We start from the raw sequence: 17,920 nt of genomic DNA, 5'->3' as shown, positions 1-17,920 counted from the left end.
AAGTCATGTTGTAAGAATCAGTGAGATCAAGGAAAAATTCCCTGTCCCTTCTCAGTGCAAGATAAGGGAACAAAAGCCACAACTCGTTAATTCAGTGGCACTTACTGGGTACTCCCTGCTCTTGCAAATCAGGCCTCTCTTATTTAGAAGAAGGATGGTCTAGTGCTTAAGGTGCAGCTGGAGACTCGGGAGAGTCAGGTTCAATTGCTTGTTCTGCCACATACTTCCTGTGTGATGTTGGGCATGTCACTTAGCCCTGCTGTTCCCCATCTATAAAAGAGGGATATTCATATTTCCTGCCTCACAGAGGTGTCGGGCGAATGAACATATTAAAGATAGTGCCGGAGCAGTAGCTAACTCTTTCTAGGCTAGAGCAAGCAGCAGGGATCATCATGGAGAAGCCGAGGAGCTTAACCGTGTCACCACATTTGAAGAGATTGGTGGTTAGCTTAACAGTTTGTGCCATTTATTGTCTTTCAGAACCAGCAGGCGAAAATAGCCCAGCTGTATCTGCCACTGGTTGCGCTGCTCTTAGAGAATATCCAGCGAGTAGCCGGCCGGGACACCCTGTACTCCTGCACGGCCGTGTCTAATTCTGTGAGTAACGCTACGGGCACTGAGGATTGGCAGGTCTCTTCCTCAGGATTTCTAGCTCGACTAGAGTGGCCGCCATCCAAGTGCCCCTCTTTTCCCTTCTTCACTGGGCACCGAAGATCCACCTCGCTCTCCCCTTGTCTCAGGGCTGATCGAGGTGCCCCCATTCCCCACCATACGTGACAGAGCAGGGCTTCTCCCTAGCTTAAGCCCTCGCTGCCAGACCCAGTCTCCTTGAAATAGGTTTATTTGTCCGTACATAAGCACACTCCACACACAAACAGTTCCTCGGCTCGCCCTTTGTCCTAGTGTTTCACGGCCTTCCCTCCCAGGGGTCTGTGGTAATCCTGCTCTTTCAGCCTCACAGCCAGTTCTCTGTTCTCAGCTACCTTTGCTTCCCTTCTGGAACACCGGCCCCAGAGCCACCTTCTTGGGCACCTGGTCTCTTGTTCCAGGAACCCACCACCAGAGTTAGCTCCACTCCTTTGTGGTTCCTCTCCCCCAGCACAACCTGCCCCAGTCACTCTTCCTCCTCTTAGCCTCCGGCAGGCCTGTCTAGTCCCAGGGGTAGCCCTGCCCCCTTGGATTGGCTCCATTGGACTCACCTGCTCTGGCACAAAGCACCGGGCCTGATCTTCCCGCGGGGACCAACCCCCCGTTCCGTTAGCTCTATCACCCTACCTGCAGTTTTTAGTATGTACTGCCAGTAGCCTGCTTTATAAACAAATAACTGTGTTCTCTTTTCCATAGCCCAATTTGATCTTGCTTGTTTCATTCATTTCACATTCCTTTTCTACTCTGCTATAAATCTCTCTGCACTGCTAGGTGAGATTGCTTTGCCCTTTCATTTGCAGCTTATAACACGTTCTTTTGAGATCTACCCTACATAAGTGTCATTATTTGAGGAAAGCGGGTTGTCGTAATGTGTTAATGTAAAACCAAGTCCGGCTCTCACACAGATGTGGATTTACAATGGGAGTTGCATATTCATATCTGAGCTTGGCCCCGGGGTGAGCTCAGCCTTGCAAATTGTCCCTGCCCATTTATTCAAGTAATTTTTTTAGACTGGCAAGTAAAATATCAAATTTTTAGAGCTGGTCAACATTTCAACAGAAAAAAATTAACAAAACATTTGTAAAAATGCTTTACTATTCCTCGAACAACTCTGCCGGTGTGTTCATCCTCAACCTGGCAGAAGTGAGTGAGGAGACTTTTTTTTTTTTCTTTAGTCACACTAAATATTTTTCATCCCAAATTTGCAACGCTGATCTAGTTGGTAGTTGCTGTTATACGTTGACATCGCTTTTCCGTCACACGTATCTCCTGTTGTTTTGCAGGCATCGAGAGATGAGTTTTTACATACTTTTACATCCCCTTCAAACAGATCGAGTCTGATTGTGGAGAAAGATACAGGTAAATGAGTTACTTAAAGTGTAATTAAAGTATCACTAGTACAAATTAAAAGCAGCTGGTAGAACCAAACCGCACTTTCCTTGTATTATTCCAAATGCATAGCAAGAGAAGGAAGGAAACAGGAGAACAATAAACCAAATGTGGGCTGTCCTCTTAGTCTTCAATGGGCCAGAGTTTTAAGTGATTAAAAATGGCAGAATTCTGCTCTATTCCTTGCCCAGCACAATCGTATGCCCACCCTTTGTGAGGTTACAAGGGCTAGATTTAACCATGCTTCACCTGAGTAGCTCTGGTGAAATCAGTAGGACTGCTCGTGGTAGCCAGGGTAGACGGAGGTGTGAGTGCTCCTGGACGCACACCCATGCTAAATTCAGTCTAGTTAGCACAGCTCAAAGCAGCAGTGAAGACGCGGCGACACTGGCTTCGGCACAGGCAGACAACGTGCGCGCGCGTGTGTGTGTGTGTGTGTGCGCGCGCTTAGGGTCCCAGCGGGTTTGTACAGCCCTCCCTGAAGGCCTGAAGTATTGCCATGGCTTCACTGCCCTTTTCAGCTGTTCTAGCTAGATTAGCGCTAGTGCAGGTCTGCCTCTCGGGGCTGGGATCGCCTCTCGAGCTGCTGTGTAGACCTACCCGCAGTGTCCTAAGCATCAGTATCGGAACCACTGAGATTATTCATTCCAAGAGGTGATTATTGCTAGATGGAAACTTTTCTTAAATGTTTATAAAGGACTTTGTTCTTGGGGGAAGCCACGAGACGTATTAAAAGAATAGATTTCCCTCATTATGCTCAGGAGATAGGTGGTCTGCCAAACTCTGCCATCCTCCTTCCCCAGATAAATTCAGTGGGAGCTGAGAAAGGGCTAGCGGAACTGATCCATTGTTACTATTCAACAGTTATCAAATCAATTGTCAAAAGGCAAAGCCTGACACCCTTACTCACGCTGAAATCAATGGGACTACCAGTGGACTAACGTGTTACTCAGTGCGAGTAAGTGGAACAGAATCTGGGCTAGAACATAGAATCATAGAACATTAGGGTTGGAACAGACCTCAGGAGGTTACTATTATTACACTACTATTCTGTTCAACAACCTCTTAAAGTTTTGTACGTCTTTGTCTAAACTCTGCATGACTCTATCAGTTCTTTCTGGATTGGTCATTGGTCCAGCGGTACTCGTACACTTGCCATGTGTTCTCTGCAAGTCATGTACCCATCTCTTCAGGCATCTTTCATGAAGCCCCTTCCCAGTGGTATGTAGTCGCTAACTGTGCCTTCGTGGGTTTGTTCTTTTTCTTCAGGCTATGGTACAGCCCTTCCGAACGGCCACAGTATGAAAAGAGAGGACTCAAAAGGATCTCTGAGTTCAGAAGGGGCAACAAGTTCTCCTGATCAGTACAACACCGGGGAAAACGTAATGCATGTGGGATGACAGAAAGCAATAGCACATTTGGGCTGTTCAAAAAAAAAAAAAAAAAATCACCATGTTGATCGTTCTCTTGCAAACCAGTTTTAAAGCAAACAGAAAATGATACTTGTGTTTTATAGAGGAGGTCCGACTAGATGATCTAATTGTGCCTTAATCTATTGATCTAAAACACTGTGAATGATTTATAAAAGGTCAAAGTCAGAATTCATAGGGAATGTTTCTACATGGGCTGTGACTGACACGCACCCAGAGCCCCATTGACTTCCATGGGTCACTGCACATTTGACCAAGGCCTGGTGAGTTCTGTATGTGGACTGAAAGCAGAGCACCATGGTGTTTGCCTGCCAATGCTCGTCACTTTCAGGGGAGAAGACGCGGAGAGGACACAGCTGTAGGAAAAGCAGCTCTGTTTAAAAAGCAGCCACCATCTCGCTTCGCAGGAAATAACGTTGGTCAAATGACCCAGGGAAGAATCTGGCCCCAAATTTTAAGAATGCAAGTTCCCCGCCTGAGCCCAGGTTGCGTGCACAGAGACTGGGGGTTTGCCCCGGCTTTCCTGTGACCAGCAGGCATTTGCACATGTAACTGGGGCGGACGCGGAATTGCTACATGCTCTGTGACTTTAAAAAGGCAACAGGAGCGAGCTCTTGGAGCTGCCACTGGTTCTGCCTGTGCATACTCAGAAGGGAGTCTGCAGAGCTTCTCAGTGGGAGAGGCGGGGCCTGGTAAAGGTCCAGTATCCCCACCAAGAGTCCTGAAGCCCCAGTTCTGCCAAGTGTTTGAGCACTGAACCCTTCCTATTCAGCCAGGTGTTACGCATTGGAGAGAACATCCAACTCTGCTTTGCAGCAAGTAGTGTTGGTTTTAGCACAATTCTTGTCAAGGGCCCCTGCTTAGCCAGGAGTCCTTTTCCAAGTGGTAGAAGGTTTGTTTTTCAGAGTACCCAAAAAATAGTTCTCTGTTAATAGACGTGATGTCCCAGGGTTCAGTTTACAGCAACAGAGGTGCACGTCTTTAGAGCTGCATGGTGTACTATGTGCACTGTTCTTGGATGCCATCTGTGCCCCTCCTGTTTTCCAGCATTGAGTGGTGTGTGGATTTAATAGGTAGAATTTGGCACATACAAACAGCATGATGTTCATTCTGTGTTGTGCAGTGACTCATGCCCCAGCCCGTTCCAGAATAAATCAGCAACTAAAAATGTCTGTCTATTCTGTATGACCCCGGGGCTCAGCTAAAAAAACCTGTGTGGGGCTTCAGCCAGAACTGACCGGCCCAGGGAGCCAAGAGGGGGCGTGTGGTTTTTCTGCTCACTCCATGGCGGGGATCGTTCATTCTGCGTTCCCCTTCTGTCAGCCGAGATCCCGGCAAGTGCCAGCTCCTGCCCGTTCTCCTGGTGGCTTGGGAACATCCCGCCCCAACATGCAGATTGCAGCCACTAGCATATTTCACGTAAGCCACCAATTAGCCATCAGGTGGAAGCAGCCTCAGGTCGAGGGCAGCCTAGGCTCCATTAAAGCAGGGATCCGGCTCTCTGTGCTTCGGGATGGTTCTCTAACACGTATCTTTGTGGTGGTTAGAGCCGGAGAAGTTCCACGAGGAGTAACGTGTCCCATCACAGTAGGCTGGACCAGTATGAGATCAGGAGTCTCCTAATGTGCTACCTCTACGTCATTAAAATGGTCTCTGAAGGTTAGTGACGCTCACCGTACTGTGTGCTTAGGGAGACGGGTCTGGTCCCTACCACAGCCCCTGTATGCCATGGCGGGTAGCAGCCGTAAAGGCGAGGGGATCTCCCCCAGGACAGGAGCAATATGGGGCCACCAGAAGCAGCCATACGCTTCCTCACCTGACAGGCCCCAGTGTGGGGGGCAGGAGGGGCCTGGAGATCCTGCAGTGCTGCCCGCAGGCAGCCCTAGAGAGGGAGTTAGACGCCCTCTTTGTCCTCCACCCCAGGCTGTGCCACTCAGACACCAGTATGGGCCCAGGGTCTGGTAAAGCACCGTTGCTCAGGTGGTCTCTGTACCGTATATTGCAGCAGGGTGTGTTGGGGCGTCACAGAAGTGGGGGTGCCGGTTGTGCGCCCTCGGTTTTCGTTGGCTGGCCCTCGTGTTACCAGTGAGCTCATTTCTGGGGGGAGGGCTGCACCTCCCCTCGCTAAGCCCAGCCGTCTCCCACAGCCAGCTGGGGCTGCCAACGCCTAGGACTAGAATCAAGGGCTGCGAACCCCAGCCCTTCCCACACTGCTGAGTTGAGGGGGGGAGCGGAGGGATCCCAGCTGGAGCCTGGTTAGGTAGAGGAGCTCCCATCACAGGAAAGAGGGCAAGCCTGTGGGTACCACATCCATCACTGGGGGGACAGGCAGATCCTGGATTTGCTCAGCTCTGTCTTATTTCATCATTTTCAAAAATGCGTCAGTGGGGAAGGGGAGCGTCTGACCCTGACTGCTGGAGGAGGGCAGCTTAGGGGCTGTTCCCCTCCAGGGCTGGAAACACGTTCACTGCAGCTCCCTGCACCATTGCATTGGACGAGCAGGCTTGGGCAAAGGCCTCCCAGGGAGGTGAAGAATCAAATGGCCAGTCCGAAAAGACACATGCTTGTGTGGCTGCAAAGATAGATTTCCACAGGCCAGTGGTCACAGGCTGATTTAGCCTGCAAAGACCCTCTGTGACGGTCTCAAATGTTGTTATACATTCTTAGCGGGGTTGTTTCGTTTTCAGATACACTTCTCACCTACTGGAACAAAATATCCCCCCAGGAGCTGATAAATGTCCTCGTACTTCTGGAGTAAGTAACAGGAGATTGTATCTATGCTTCGAATTGCGCGTGATATGTTTGTTATATAACATAGGTAGGTAAAATGAAACCATCTCTCCATGCACTGCACATGGTACATGCTGCTCCATTCCACACAAGATGCAGCCTACCAGGAGGTAGAAAAGTAGTTTGATTTAATATTACTTCACATGAGGAATGATCTAGGGTCAGCCATTGCAGACTGTAGGGTAACAGCCCCAGAGGAGCAGTGTTAAATACGTGAGGCCGGGCTGGCAAGTTGATGGTGATCGGTGCTGATTCTGTGCGAAGAGCGTTCCATTGCATAACAAGAGAAGGTGATCACATCAAAGGCTCTGGAAATACCAGCGCAGTCTCACTTTCTGTTGTGTCTGGCGGCACAGATGGGGGAGTAGATAGGAGTGTGTTTGGAGGAGCTGAGGGCCTACACGCTGAGCACAGGGTTAAAATACAGACACCCACACACCCAGACATGTACTGGTTCAAGTGAAACAGTTCAGTCTCCTTCCTGACATTTACAATGTTTTTCTTTCTAGAGTCTGTTTATTCCACTTCAGATACGCGGGGAAGAGAAATATAGCCAGGTATTGTACTCTTTTTGCTAGTGGTTTCTTCCCCCGTGCCACCTGCCCCATGGTGTCTACGTGAGAATGAACAGGGGAGCGGGTCCAGTGCGGGGAGAGGGAGCTGTTGGGAGCCCTGCTCACCCCAGCCAGGGAGAGGAAGTGGGGGGCTCCCTTCCGCTTTTAACAGAGGAGAGAAGCTACACTTCTCTCAGTGCTCTCTCTTTTCCTCCGGCTCAGCAGAGGGCAACTTCAGCTCTCGCTGGTAAAACTCAACTTCCCAGCCGTTTCTCTGACCCCGCCAGCCCTCCACTGAGATTTATTTTTATAGCTTTCTGCTAGCGTGAAGCCGCAAGTTTTGAAAGACAAGTGGTGGTTCTCAGTTCACAAGCCTGGCTCGGGGCCTGATTCTCAGAGGTGCTGCAAAGCAGCCCCTTCGTTGCTGGTTATCCTAGAGTTTGAGGGACAGACCCGCCGCTGGGGCTAATTGGCAGAGTGCTCCGTTGGGCCAGCAGGGACAGGCTGTCCTTGCGGTTTTGGGTTGCCTGCTCCAGGTACCACGTTAGGCCCTGCTTGGTATTGGCCTGAGCTTGACAAGCGGATTGGACTGGGGTCTCCCTGCTTCACACTCCAATGGTAATGCATCCTAGTCTGCAGCTTGGGTTCTCCTTTCAGGGTTCACGATGCCTGGCTATCGAAGCCTGTCGGAGTGGACAGGAAATCGCAGACCATGCCTGCCCTTCGCAGCAGAGCGGGCCTGATGCAGGCCCGGCTGCAGCACCTGAGCAGCTTGGAAAGTTCGTTTACGCTCAATCACAGTATGTACGGAGACGGGGCTGGTAACGTCGTTTTCTCGTATTAGACGATTGCGTGTTGCCACTTGTGAAGTCACGTCCCTTTGGTTGCGTCAGGCTGCTCGGCTTTGCGTCTTTACACCGATCCCCTCTCTTCCCTGCAGACCTTCGAACGGTGGGGTGTGGTGGGGGCTTCATGCCAAAGGGTGTGTTAAAAATCTCCCCTGTTTAGTCTGTAGATGGAATTTTCCTCTTCCGATCTCGCTTCCAATTCCTGGTTGCCGGTAGGGACAGATGGTGCTCTGGTGTTAGTGAGAGAGCAGAGCAGACAGGAATGCTGCATCCTGCGTGGCGTTCGCCCCGTGCAGATTCCCAGCATGAGGCCAATGCCAGCGGGGCTTAAGTGGGGTACAGGCCTTGTATTGGCCCTTCTTCACGTGGCTGAACGTCACCCCTCCCCCAGGAGAGAGCCTGCCCCACTTCTGCTCCAGGAATCCAGCTTGGAGAGGCAGCTGATGGATGGGGATGTCATGTTGCATCTGATTTGGGGGCCGAGGGAAGTGGCAAGAGGCCACTCACAAGCTTCCCTCTGTGTGGTGACGATGCTGCCCTTGTCTGCCGTGGATAAGGAGAGAACCTGCTGCACTTAGGTCTCAGGAGAGCCTGTGTGTGCCTGAGCGCCACACTTGCACATTGTTCTGGAGGGTTCCATCGCTTTCCTTTACTTCCTGCTCCCAGATGCTGGCACCTCCGAAGCGGACATTGTGCACCAGGCCTTACTAGAAGGCAATACAGCCACAGAAGTTTCCCTAACGGTCCTGGACACCATTTCTTTCTTCACCCAGTGTTTCAAGGTGAGCATTGAAATCAGCATTAGCACTAGTCGATTTGCAAACCCTGTGTTAGACTGAACGCTCTCCCATGTTATTTTGTACTTTTCCTTTGTGCTCACTATCATAAAGATGGACCACAGGGAAGTAAAGTGCAAAAAAAAAGAAAACCCAAGCTGAGTCTTAGGCATTTATACTTTTATTGACAGAGTTAGTTCAATAAAATAAGTAAATGGATCCAGCTAGTAGGCGTGTTTAGGAATTCAAACAAATAGTAAAAGCCAAAAACTCATGCACAGTATTGCCCGTGCTTTGTGTAGTTAGTCAAATAAGAGCACCTACTTCCCTGGGGCCAGATCCCAGCCCGTGTCAAAAGTGCTACATAACCGTACCAGGGTGTCTGTGATACAAGCTTGTTGTGTTTTTAAGAGCTGCGGTGAGAGAGGTAACAGATAAGTGGCTCAGCTTTTGAAGTTACTTCTGCAAATGTGGTAATATCGTTTGACTTTTTATCTAGTGTAGAAAATAAAATCTCTGACCAAATAATATAGCTTTGGGGGGACTTCTCATTTTTCTACCATCATTTGTCTGTACTTATTTACCCAGGTCGCTGTAGAACTATTATTTGTCTGGCTTAAGAAATGGTATGTTCTGTTATGCAGTCACTTATCCTAGTCACTTACAGTTCTTCTTTGAGTGCTTGCTCATGTCGATTCCATTCTAGGTGTGTGCGTGCCCACGTTTGCGGCCATCGGAGAGTTTTGCCGTAGTGGTATCTGTAGGGTCAGCTGTGGTGCCCTCTTGAGTGCTGCGCTCAAGCATTGGTATATTAGGCACCGCCGACCCTATGCCCTCTCAATTCCTTCTTAGCGCCCGTGGTGGTTGGTCGGAGCACCTTTCCTTTGCCTGGCAAGGGTTAGTGGTTCTTCTACTTCAGCAGCCTGTGTCCAACTGATCTTGTTGGGTAGCAGAAAGCTCTCCACCAGAGTGACCTACCTGGCCAAGTGGAAAAGATTCACATGCTGGACTTTGGACCAGAGTATCTGGGCCAAGCAGGCCTCGTTGCAGGCGATCCTGAATTATCTTCTACACCTCGAGCTCCAGGGGTTGTCCCTGTCTTCAATCAAAGTCCACTTGGCTGCTATTTTGGCCTTCCAACCTCTGCTCTAGGGCAGGTCAGTCTTCGCTCATGACATGATGGTTTTTGAAAGGTCAAAATAGCGGCCAAGTGGACTTTGATTGAAGACAGGGACAACCCCTGGAGCTCGAGAGTCTCTACCTGCACGTCAGGGATCCCGTCCCTTCCCTTAGACCTCAACCTTGTGCTGTTGCGGCTCATCGGCCCCCCCCTTAAAACCTCTGGCTTCCTGCTCTCTTCTTCTTCTCTCCTGGAAGGTTTTGTTCCTGGTTGCGATAACATCTTCCCACAGGGTCTCTGAGATCAGGGCGCTTACTTCCGAGCCACCCAATACGGTGCTCTACAAGGACAAGGTCCAACTGTGGCCACATCCAGCATTCCTGCCCAAGGTAGTTTCACAGTTTCTTGCCAGCCAGGACATATGCTTACCTGTCATCTTTCTGAAGCCTCATAAATTGGAAGAGGAACACAAGTTGCACACCCTGGACCTCAGGAGGGCACTTTGCCTTCTACATCGACAATACTAAGCTATTTCACAAGTCAATGCAGTTGTTCACTGTGGTGGCAGACAGGATGAAAGGCGCCTGGCCCAGGTGCCGATTCAGGATATCTGCGGGGCCGCTGCCTGGTTGTCCATCCACACCTTTACATCTTATCACATGCTTACCCAGCAAGCTTGAGAGGATGCTGGCTTTGGCAGAGCAGTGCTGCAAGACCGTGAACTCTGAGCCCACCTCCGTAGAAACTGCTTGTGAGTCATCTAGAATGGAATTGATATGAGCAAGCACTCGAAGAAGGAAAAACGGTTACCTAACTTCTGTAACTGTTGTTCTTCGAGATGTGTTGCTCATGTCCATTCCATTACCCGCCCTCTTGCCCCTCTGTTGGAGCTGCCGGCAAGAAGGAACTGAGAGGATGTAGGGCTGGTGGTGCCTGATATACCGACGGATGAGCGCGGCACTCCAGAGGGCGCAACGGCCTACCCTGCGGATACCATTAAGGCAAAAATCTCTGACGGTCGCGCATGTGGGTGCGCACACACCTAGAATGGAATGGACATGAGCAACACATCTCGAAGAATAACTGTTACGAAAGGTAGGGAACTGGCTTTTTGAGGCACACACGCTGGGTATTTCTGCAGAATGAATTCTCTCCTTGCTTTCCAGAACCAGCTCTTAAACAACGACGGCCATAATCCACTCATGAAAAAGGTTTTTGATATTCATCTCGCCTTTCTCAAAAACGGGCAGTCAGAAGTGGCTCTGAAGCATGTCTTTGCTTCCCTGAGAGCTTTCATTAGCAAGGTAGGTGCAGAGGTGACACGTGAGGCGGTCCTGTGCCCCCAAACCTTTAAACTGTGCTCCCGCCCCTACTGACCGTTACAAGACGTCACTGGGTAGGTGGGACAGCTTTAAAGGTTCCGGTTAGAATTCATACAGGCGGCGGGGGGGGACGGACGGACGGACAGTCTTACCCCAACTTTCACTGCTGGCCTGCGCTGCTTGGAGGTAACGGATCAGCAGGGCTAGATGGAGTCGTCTAACTTTAAACAGCGGTCATCAATGTACTGACACTCATTGGGGCTGGATAAAATACCAGGGGACATCAGCAGGAGCTAAAGAGGGTGTCCTGACTCTGACTGAATGTGCACAAGTGTGACTCTGAAGTAAGTCCATTGACCTCCGCGGTGTTCCCTAGATCCTGTAAGAGCTCAGTATCAGTCCCACCAAAATGTTGCTCTTCCTTGAAGCATTTGTGCCAACAGGCAGCGTTAAAACGAGTTAGCCGCCAGGGTGGGACTAGCACTCAGGACCTGCTGCATCTATGGGAGGTAGCAACGCGCTCACTTTCTCCGGCAGCTTTTTCAACATTCCGATAGTTCCGTTTTGCACAAAAGCGGCCCAAGGTTGTGTTTGAACACAGCAACTTCCTCCCTTCCCAGCCAATTGTTATGCAGTTCAAACAAACAGGCAAATCCACACCCGCCCTGCTGGATCTCCTTACGAGATTCCAAGACCCCGAGCTCCCGGAGACTTACCCCAGAGCTAAGGCCTTATGCCCCTGGGTTCCAAAGCAAAGTGAAAACTATGGTGGGCCAAGTTCCCTGCTGGTGTCCGTGAGGGCAACTCGTTGACTTCAGTGGCGTCTTGACCATCTGCAGCAGCGCTGAAATTGGCTGATATATTTTCAGAAACTTGCAAAATTATTTTAGTGAAATTTTCTCATTTCCCCTGCAATACGTTGCTTCTGTAAAATGAGAGATACAGACCCAGTAGATAGTATCTGCAAGGAAGTGTTTTCTGTGCCAGCTGTAACCGCATGGGTTCCAAGCATCCTTGTCCTACCTGTGTTAGACTTTAAAGGTCATTTCTAACTGCAAAGTGACTCTAAAGTGGCCAGGGCAATTGTCTCTCAAAGGCAGGTACAAGGTTGGCTTTTCTGTTTGCAAACTTGTTATGGGCTCTGAAAGTCCCGCATGTTGATTTTGGTTTGTACACCATCACCAGTAACTTTGTTCCCACTACGGTGTTAACACACCTCCTTTAGCACAGAGATAATGGTAACGAAGCAGGAAAGAGCCTCCTGTCATGGTGAGTAGTTAGGGAAAAAATCTTTTTAATTTCACCCATACTAAATACATTTTATCGCTTGTTGTCTCAAAAGTCTTCCCTTCTATACTAAACTCAAATTGGCAACACAACCGGGAAGAGACATAGAACAGAACTGGCGCAAGAAAACTGAGCTCACGCTGTGCTTAGTTGTTTAAAAAAAAGGAAGAAAAAGCTCTGTTTCTTTCCTTAGTGGAAACTCAATACAAATCAATTATTCTTAATTGTTTATGCTCTTGGTTGCTGCCAGCCCCAAGTTGCTGGGGAGAATGCTGACATAAAATACACATTTCCTTCAGAATCCTTCATTCTAGGACCACTCCCAAATAGGAGATGTGTATTTTAAGGGGCGAATTCACTTGATCCACATCAGGCTTGATTCTCTACTATGTCCAAGTGGAGCTGAGAGTGGGGATAAGGGGAGCTGGTTGCAAATCCCTAATCCTTGTCCACTGGCCTTGGTGTAACTTGAAGCTGCAGGGGAGCAGCTTTAACTTTTGTCACTGGCAAAGGTCCCTGAGAGCTTCCTGCCAGGGGAGAGTCAGGAGGAGCCGAGCCCTGCTCCACCATGCCCAAGCTCTGTCTCTCTGACCCCTCTGGCCTGGCACGCTTCCTCCCTCTCCTTATGCCAGGTGGGGCCTGACTCAGGAGGCTTTTCCCGCAGCACAGGGGAAATTCTCTGGCTACTTTAAGGGCACCTTGGGCTACTCCTCTATTCAGGCCCAGCATGGAGATACTTTCTCCATGGATGATGTTGTTCCTGGGAACCACTCCCTTTGTGGTCCCTCTGTGGGGCATCAGGGATGCCGTGGGCTGTGTGCTGCAAGGCAGAACCCCACTGGACCCAAAGCATGCTGAGCTGGGGGTCCCTTGGCACCTCTTCAGCACTTCCAGACACGAGGATCTAGATGCCCCTCTGCCGACGGGCACTCAGAACTCATTGGGGTGGCACCTCTGAAGTCAGTGGATCTAGGACAATTTACACCCACTGAGGATCTGCCCCATAGATGGGAACAGCCAAGTTCCCCCCTTTTAGGGGAATGGCTTCTCTTTGTCTGGCCGAGAGCTGCCTTCCCACGGCTGACACGCTGAAGGAGTGACTGACGAGTATTCTAGACACGGAAAAGAATCTCTGAATTTTCTGTGGCGGCCAAAGACTACACATTCCTGCAGGTCTCAGGGTTGTGTGTGGAATAACGCCATGCCTGCAGGCCAGAAACAATACCTAATATAAATACCTCACCCACTAATCCTCTCAGCCCACTGTTGACTAAACTTGATCGTAGGGGAGCTGCCTAGTAGAAATGCTTGAACTGAGGTTCATCTCCTGCCTTTGCTAGTGGAAGAGGGCAATGCTACAGTAAGCAGCAGTTAATCTTTAATCATTCGTTCCTGTGTACACACTTTGTTAGCGCTTTACTATTACACTGGTGTTTATTTTCTCTTTCCCCATTTTTTCCCTTAAAATGTTGATTTTGGCCAAAGACATTGAATATAAGGCTTATCTGCCGTCTCGCTCACTATAAGCTGCTATAATTACTATTTGTATTCCCAACTCAACTAGAGACCTGCCCCGAGCATAGGAGGAGATCAGAGCTCCCCTACCAATAGTTCAGTCTGTCCGTTGCATAGGAAATATGTGATCTTTCGGCTGTTGACTCTTCTTTGACAAATAATACCGTGATGCAGCCACAGTCCCTGGTGGGGCTGAGATTACCATTTACCTAATCCAATTAAAAAATAAACCAAACAGCCTCTTGTAAGCTGAGCAAGTTGCTCAGAAATCATGTGGCGGCCGAAAGCCTAGAGCTCCACAACTGCTAGAAGAGGGCCTCATCCTCCCTGATTGAACTAACCTCGTTATCTCTAGCCTGACTCTTGCTTTTGCATATTTATACCTGCCTCTGGAAATTCCCACTACATGCATCCGAGGAAGTGGGTATTCACCCACGAAAGCTCATGCTCCTATACGTCTGTTAGTCTATAAGGTGCCAAAGGACTCTTTGCTGCTTTTACAGCTCCAGACTAACACAGCTACCCCTCTGATACTAGACCTCCACAGTGGCATCCCCACAGTTCATTTCCGTATGGACATTTTTAAAATGTCGGCCCAATATTCTGGCCACTGAATACAACCTTTAACGGTGCTCACAAGTTCCCATCCCCTCAGCAAATTACTCCACTCGGATCCATCTGCACACCCTAGGGTGCCCCCTCCTTCTCTGCTAGGAAGAGCAAGAGAAGAGACGAGTCCGTGGCATTCCCCTGAATTGGGGTGAGACGGGGCATTCGGCTCGCTATGTTTAGCGGAAGTGGCTGAGGCCTGAGGTGGTGGGTCAGCTGCTGAAAATGCTCATGCCGATGGCAACGCAGGGTGCATCTACATATCAGCCGGGCGGGTGCTACCCAGCGCAGGTAGATGGACACGCACTAGCGGGGTAAAAGTAGCAGAGTGGCTGTAGTGGCATGGGTGGTGGCTCAGGCTACCCACCCGAGTACAGCCTGGCCTGACCCTTGGGGAGTGGACTCAGATGATTAGCCGAGGCTGCTGTATAGACGCACCCTCGCTGGGCGAGACCCCTGACACTTTGTCAACCAGTACTGCTCTGCGGTGTCTGGGGGAACGACAGCCCTGCAGCCCAGGCTCCGAGACTCGGTTTTCGCTGCAGCATAGCTGTGTTCTCAGGGGCTAAGAATTGCAGAGTAGATGTTTGGGCCCAGGCTCTGGGAGCCTCTGGGAGCCACCTACACTGCAAGTTTTAGCCCCGCAGCCTGAGCCCAAGTCAACTGACTCAGGCCAGCTGCGAGGCTGGTTTTTGACTGCAGGGCAGGCATACTCTGAGCACTTGCCTGTGTTCCAGGCCCACAGACAAATCCTGCCCACTCTTCAGTGACTATATAGCCCTCACCATTTCCACGAGGAAGGTCCTTGTGCCACCCCTGAGCTCGCCTTGTCTCTGAAGCTTCCCTGCTGAGGTTTCCTTGTGGCAGGCTGGAAGGTAGCATGCATCCCCCTTCCCTGTCCTCCTTCCAGGTCATTTCCCTGCTCCGACCCCTGCTCCCACCATCAGGCCCAGTGAGTTGGGGGAAGAAGCAGATTGCAACTCTAGGCAGCCAGCAGAGAAGGCTTCGGCCACAATTCACTCTTATTTAGAGATTTCCTTGGATTACAAATTTCCTAGCTGCTGCTATTCCTCTCCTGCTGCTCTGATATACTTCCTCCTCCGGGTAACAGTCTGTGTTTGTTTTAACCCTCACCCTTCCCTGGCCCACGGCTTCCTTTGTCTGCGAGCTCCATCTGGGGGGATCTGATAGAGATTTCAAGCTCTCTAGGACAGGAGGTGTGTCTCCAGAGTTCCACACATAGTTAGGGTATTCTATAAACATTCAGCAATTAGAAATAAGACCCTGAAATTCATTCCCATGAGGATTTCTAGGAGCCAAACACCAATCTAGGCCCGTTTGCATTCAGACGTGAAGATAAAGCATGTGCCTGCGTGTGCGCATGTGTCTGTGTGTGCTAGGGTTACCATATTTCAACAATCAAAAAAGAGGACACGGGGTGCTGCCCTAGCCCCGCCTCCTCCCACTTCCCGCCCCCCTCAGAATCCCCCTACCCCCTACCTGTCCCCCCCACCCTAACTGCCCCCAGGACCCCACCCCCTATCCAAGTCTCCCTGCTCCCTGTCCCTTGCCTGCCCAACCACTCTCTACACCCCCTTCTCCTGACAGGCCCCCCAGAACCCCCGGCCAATCTAACCCAACTGTTGGGGTTACTATGCCTGCCTGAGCAAGAGTTCTTCCATGTTTAAACTCTGTCCTTCCATGTTTAACTCTGATCGACCTCAACAACCAAGGACAGGAACTGGAATGTGTAAACAGCCAGTTAGCAATTACAACCTTGCTCATTTCAGGTACCAAACAATAATGATGAGGTTTGCATGTTTCTAGCTGGGGAAGGGGTAATAAACTAAGGGTAAACAGGACCAAATAACTGTTTAGAGAGAAGTTACTAACAAGCTAGATTTATAGCCCTAGAATGATTTAGTTGCTTAAATGTATAACATGCCTTCGGTAGAGAGGGGAGGGGGAGTAGAGTGGGGGGTGGTAGAGAGGGGGGGGGGGGCTTAGTTGTAAAATGTATAAAGAAGAGAGAAACTGTTTTTGCTGGTGTGCTCGATTTGAGACTTGCCTGTCTCCTTGCACCACTTTGAGATCTCAAATAAACTTTGATTGTTTCTCCACCCCGGTATGTTTATTGGCGTGAAGCACTCCGGGCAACGAACCTCACTGTTGCTGTCCTCGGGCCCCTGTGCCGGCAACACCCCCGTTCCCTGTCCCTTACCTGCCCCAACTGCTCTCTACACCCCCTTCTCCTGACAGCCCCCCCCAGAACCCCTGACCAATCTAACCCCCCGTTCCCTGTTCCTTGCCTGCCCCAACCACTCTCTACACCCCCTTCTCCTGACAGCCCCCCCGAACCCCCGACCAATGTAACCCCCCGGTTCCCTGTCCCCTGCCTGCCCCAACCGCTCTCTACACCCCCTTCTCCTGACAGCCCCCCCAGAACCCCCGACCAATCTAACCCCCCGTTCCCTGTCCCCTGCCTGTCCCCCCCCCCCCCCCCCCAGGCCGAGGGAGAGCTGCAGGCTCCATGTGCAGCCAAACACTGTGGCGCTGCTCTGCAGGGGAGGTGGGAGCGGGGGAGGGGGAGGGACTCTGGCTGCTAGAGGCCCCAGTGGCTGCGAGCGGCTTTCAATCAGCCGCGCCGCACTCTGCATGAGGGGAAGGGGGAAATCCCGGACACTTCTACCTTATTAGCAATCCCCCCCTGGACGGCCATTTAAAGCTAAAAAAGCCGGACATGTCCGGGGAAACCTGGATGGACGGTAACCCTAGTGTGTGTACTGGGTGTGTTTCTAACATTGGCACACTTCTTGTTAAGTTTTCCTCAGCATTTTTCAAAGGAAGGGTGACCATGTGTGCAGCCTTGTGCTATGAGGTCCTGAAGTGCTGCACCTCGAAGCTAGCCTCCACCAGGAATGAGGCATCGGCACTCCTGTATCTTTTGATGAGGAACAACTTTGAGTTCACTAAAAGGAAAACCTTTCTGAGAACACATCTGCAGGTCAGTGAAAGGTGAACTGCTGCGCAGTGGGGCACCTCAGTGCTTAATCTCCAGGTCTGAGTCCTGCAAAGACCGAGAATGTGTCCAGCGTGACTCTGATCTTCAGCGTGAGAGATTAAAATATTAACACTAGGACCTCGCTGTCATCCAGCGCTTGTCATCAGCAGATCTCAAAGCACTTTACAAAGGAGATCAGTGTCGTCCCTCCCCATTTTATTGCTGGGGAAAGTGAGGCACCAAGCAGAGCAGTGACTTGCCCATGGTCGCTCAACAGGCAGGGCGAGGAATAGAACCCAGAACTCCTGGGTATTACCGGGATTTCTCAACTGCAGCCTGTCCTATTCATCAGGGAGTCTGAGAAGGAGTTTGACTTTTTTTAAGAAGGCTAAATCTTGCAGTCCGTATCAGGTCAGAAATCCCATTGATTCCAGGGATTTTCCTGGGAGTTTGGTCTAAGTTGTGATTTCAGGATTTGGCCCAGGGTCCTTATGGATGAGAGGATTGAGTTTCAGAATATGCTTGCAAGGCTCACCTCTTTGCCAAGAGACCGGTGAAGAGAACGGGGGTGATTGTCCATGGTCAGGTGGGAAGAGTCCTGCCTGTTGGATTGGGGGAGGAATTCTTCTGG

General features: G+C 50.5%; 1 protein-coding gene across 4 annotated transcripts in view; it reads left to right on the top strand.

Moving 5' to 3' along the window:
* DOCK11 (dedicator of cytokinesis 11) overlaps positions 1 to 17,920 on the top strand; it is a 123,589-nt gene that overhangs the window by 78,409 nt on the left and 27,260 nt on the right. For all 4 annotated transcript variants that reach the window (XR_010590316.1, XM_008178978.4, XM_008178977.4 and 1 more), the window contains 10 exons: positions 481 to 597; positions 1,932 to 2,007; positions 3,307 to 3,419; positions 5,015 to 5,126; positions 6,155 to 6,221; positions 6,767 to 6,814; positions 7,469 to 7,611; positions 8,326 to 8,441; positions 10,722 to 10,859; positions 17,110 to 17,292. Coding sequence is in view for 3 of the 4 variants with exons in the window: in XM_008178978.4 (XP_008177200.2) it covers positions 481 to 597; positions 1,932 to 2,007; positions 3,307 to 3,419; positions 5,015 to 5,126; positions 6,155 to 6,221; positions 6,767 to 6,814; positions 7,469 to 7,611; positions 8,326 to 8,441; positions 10,722 to 10,859; positions 17,110 to 17,292 (1,113 nt within the window). In the remaining variant the exon portion in view is untranslated. The remainder of the gene's footprint in view (positions 1 to 480; positions 598 to 1,931; positions 2,008 to 3,306; positions 3,420 to 5,014; positions 5,127 to 6,154; positions 6,222 to 6,766; positions 6,815 to 7,468; positions 7,612 to 8,325; positions 8,442 to 10,721; positions 10,860 to 17,109; positions 17,293 to 17,920) is intronic.

The sequence above is a fragment of the Chrysemys picta genome, chromosome 9 (assembly GCF_011386835.1).
Source record: "Chrysemys picta bellii isolate R12L10 chromosome 9, ASM1138683v2, whole genome shotgun sequence".
Lineage (NCBI taxonomy): Eukaryota > Metazoa > Chordata > Testudines > Emydidae > Chrysemys > Chrysemys picta.
This window is presented reverse-complemented; position numbering and strand designations above follow the sequence as displayed.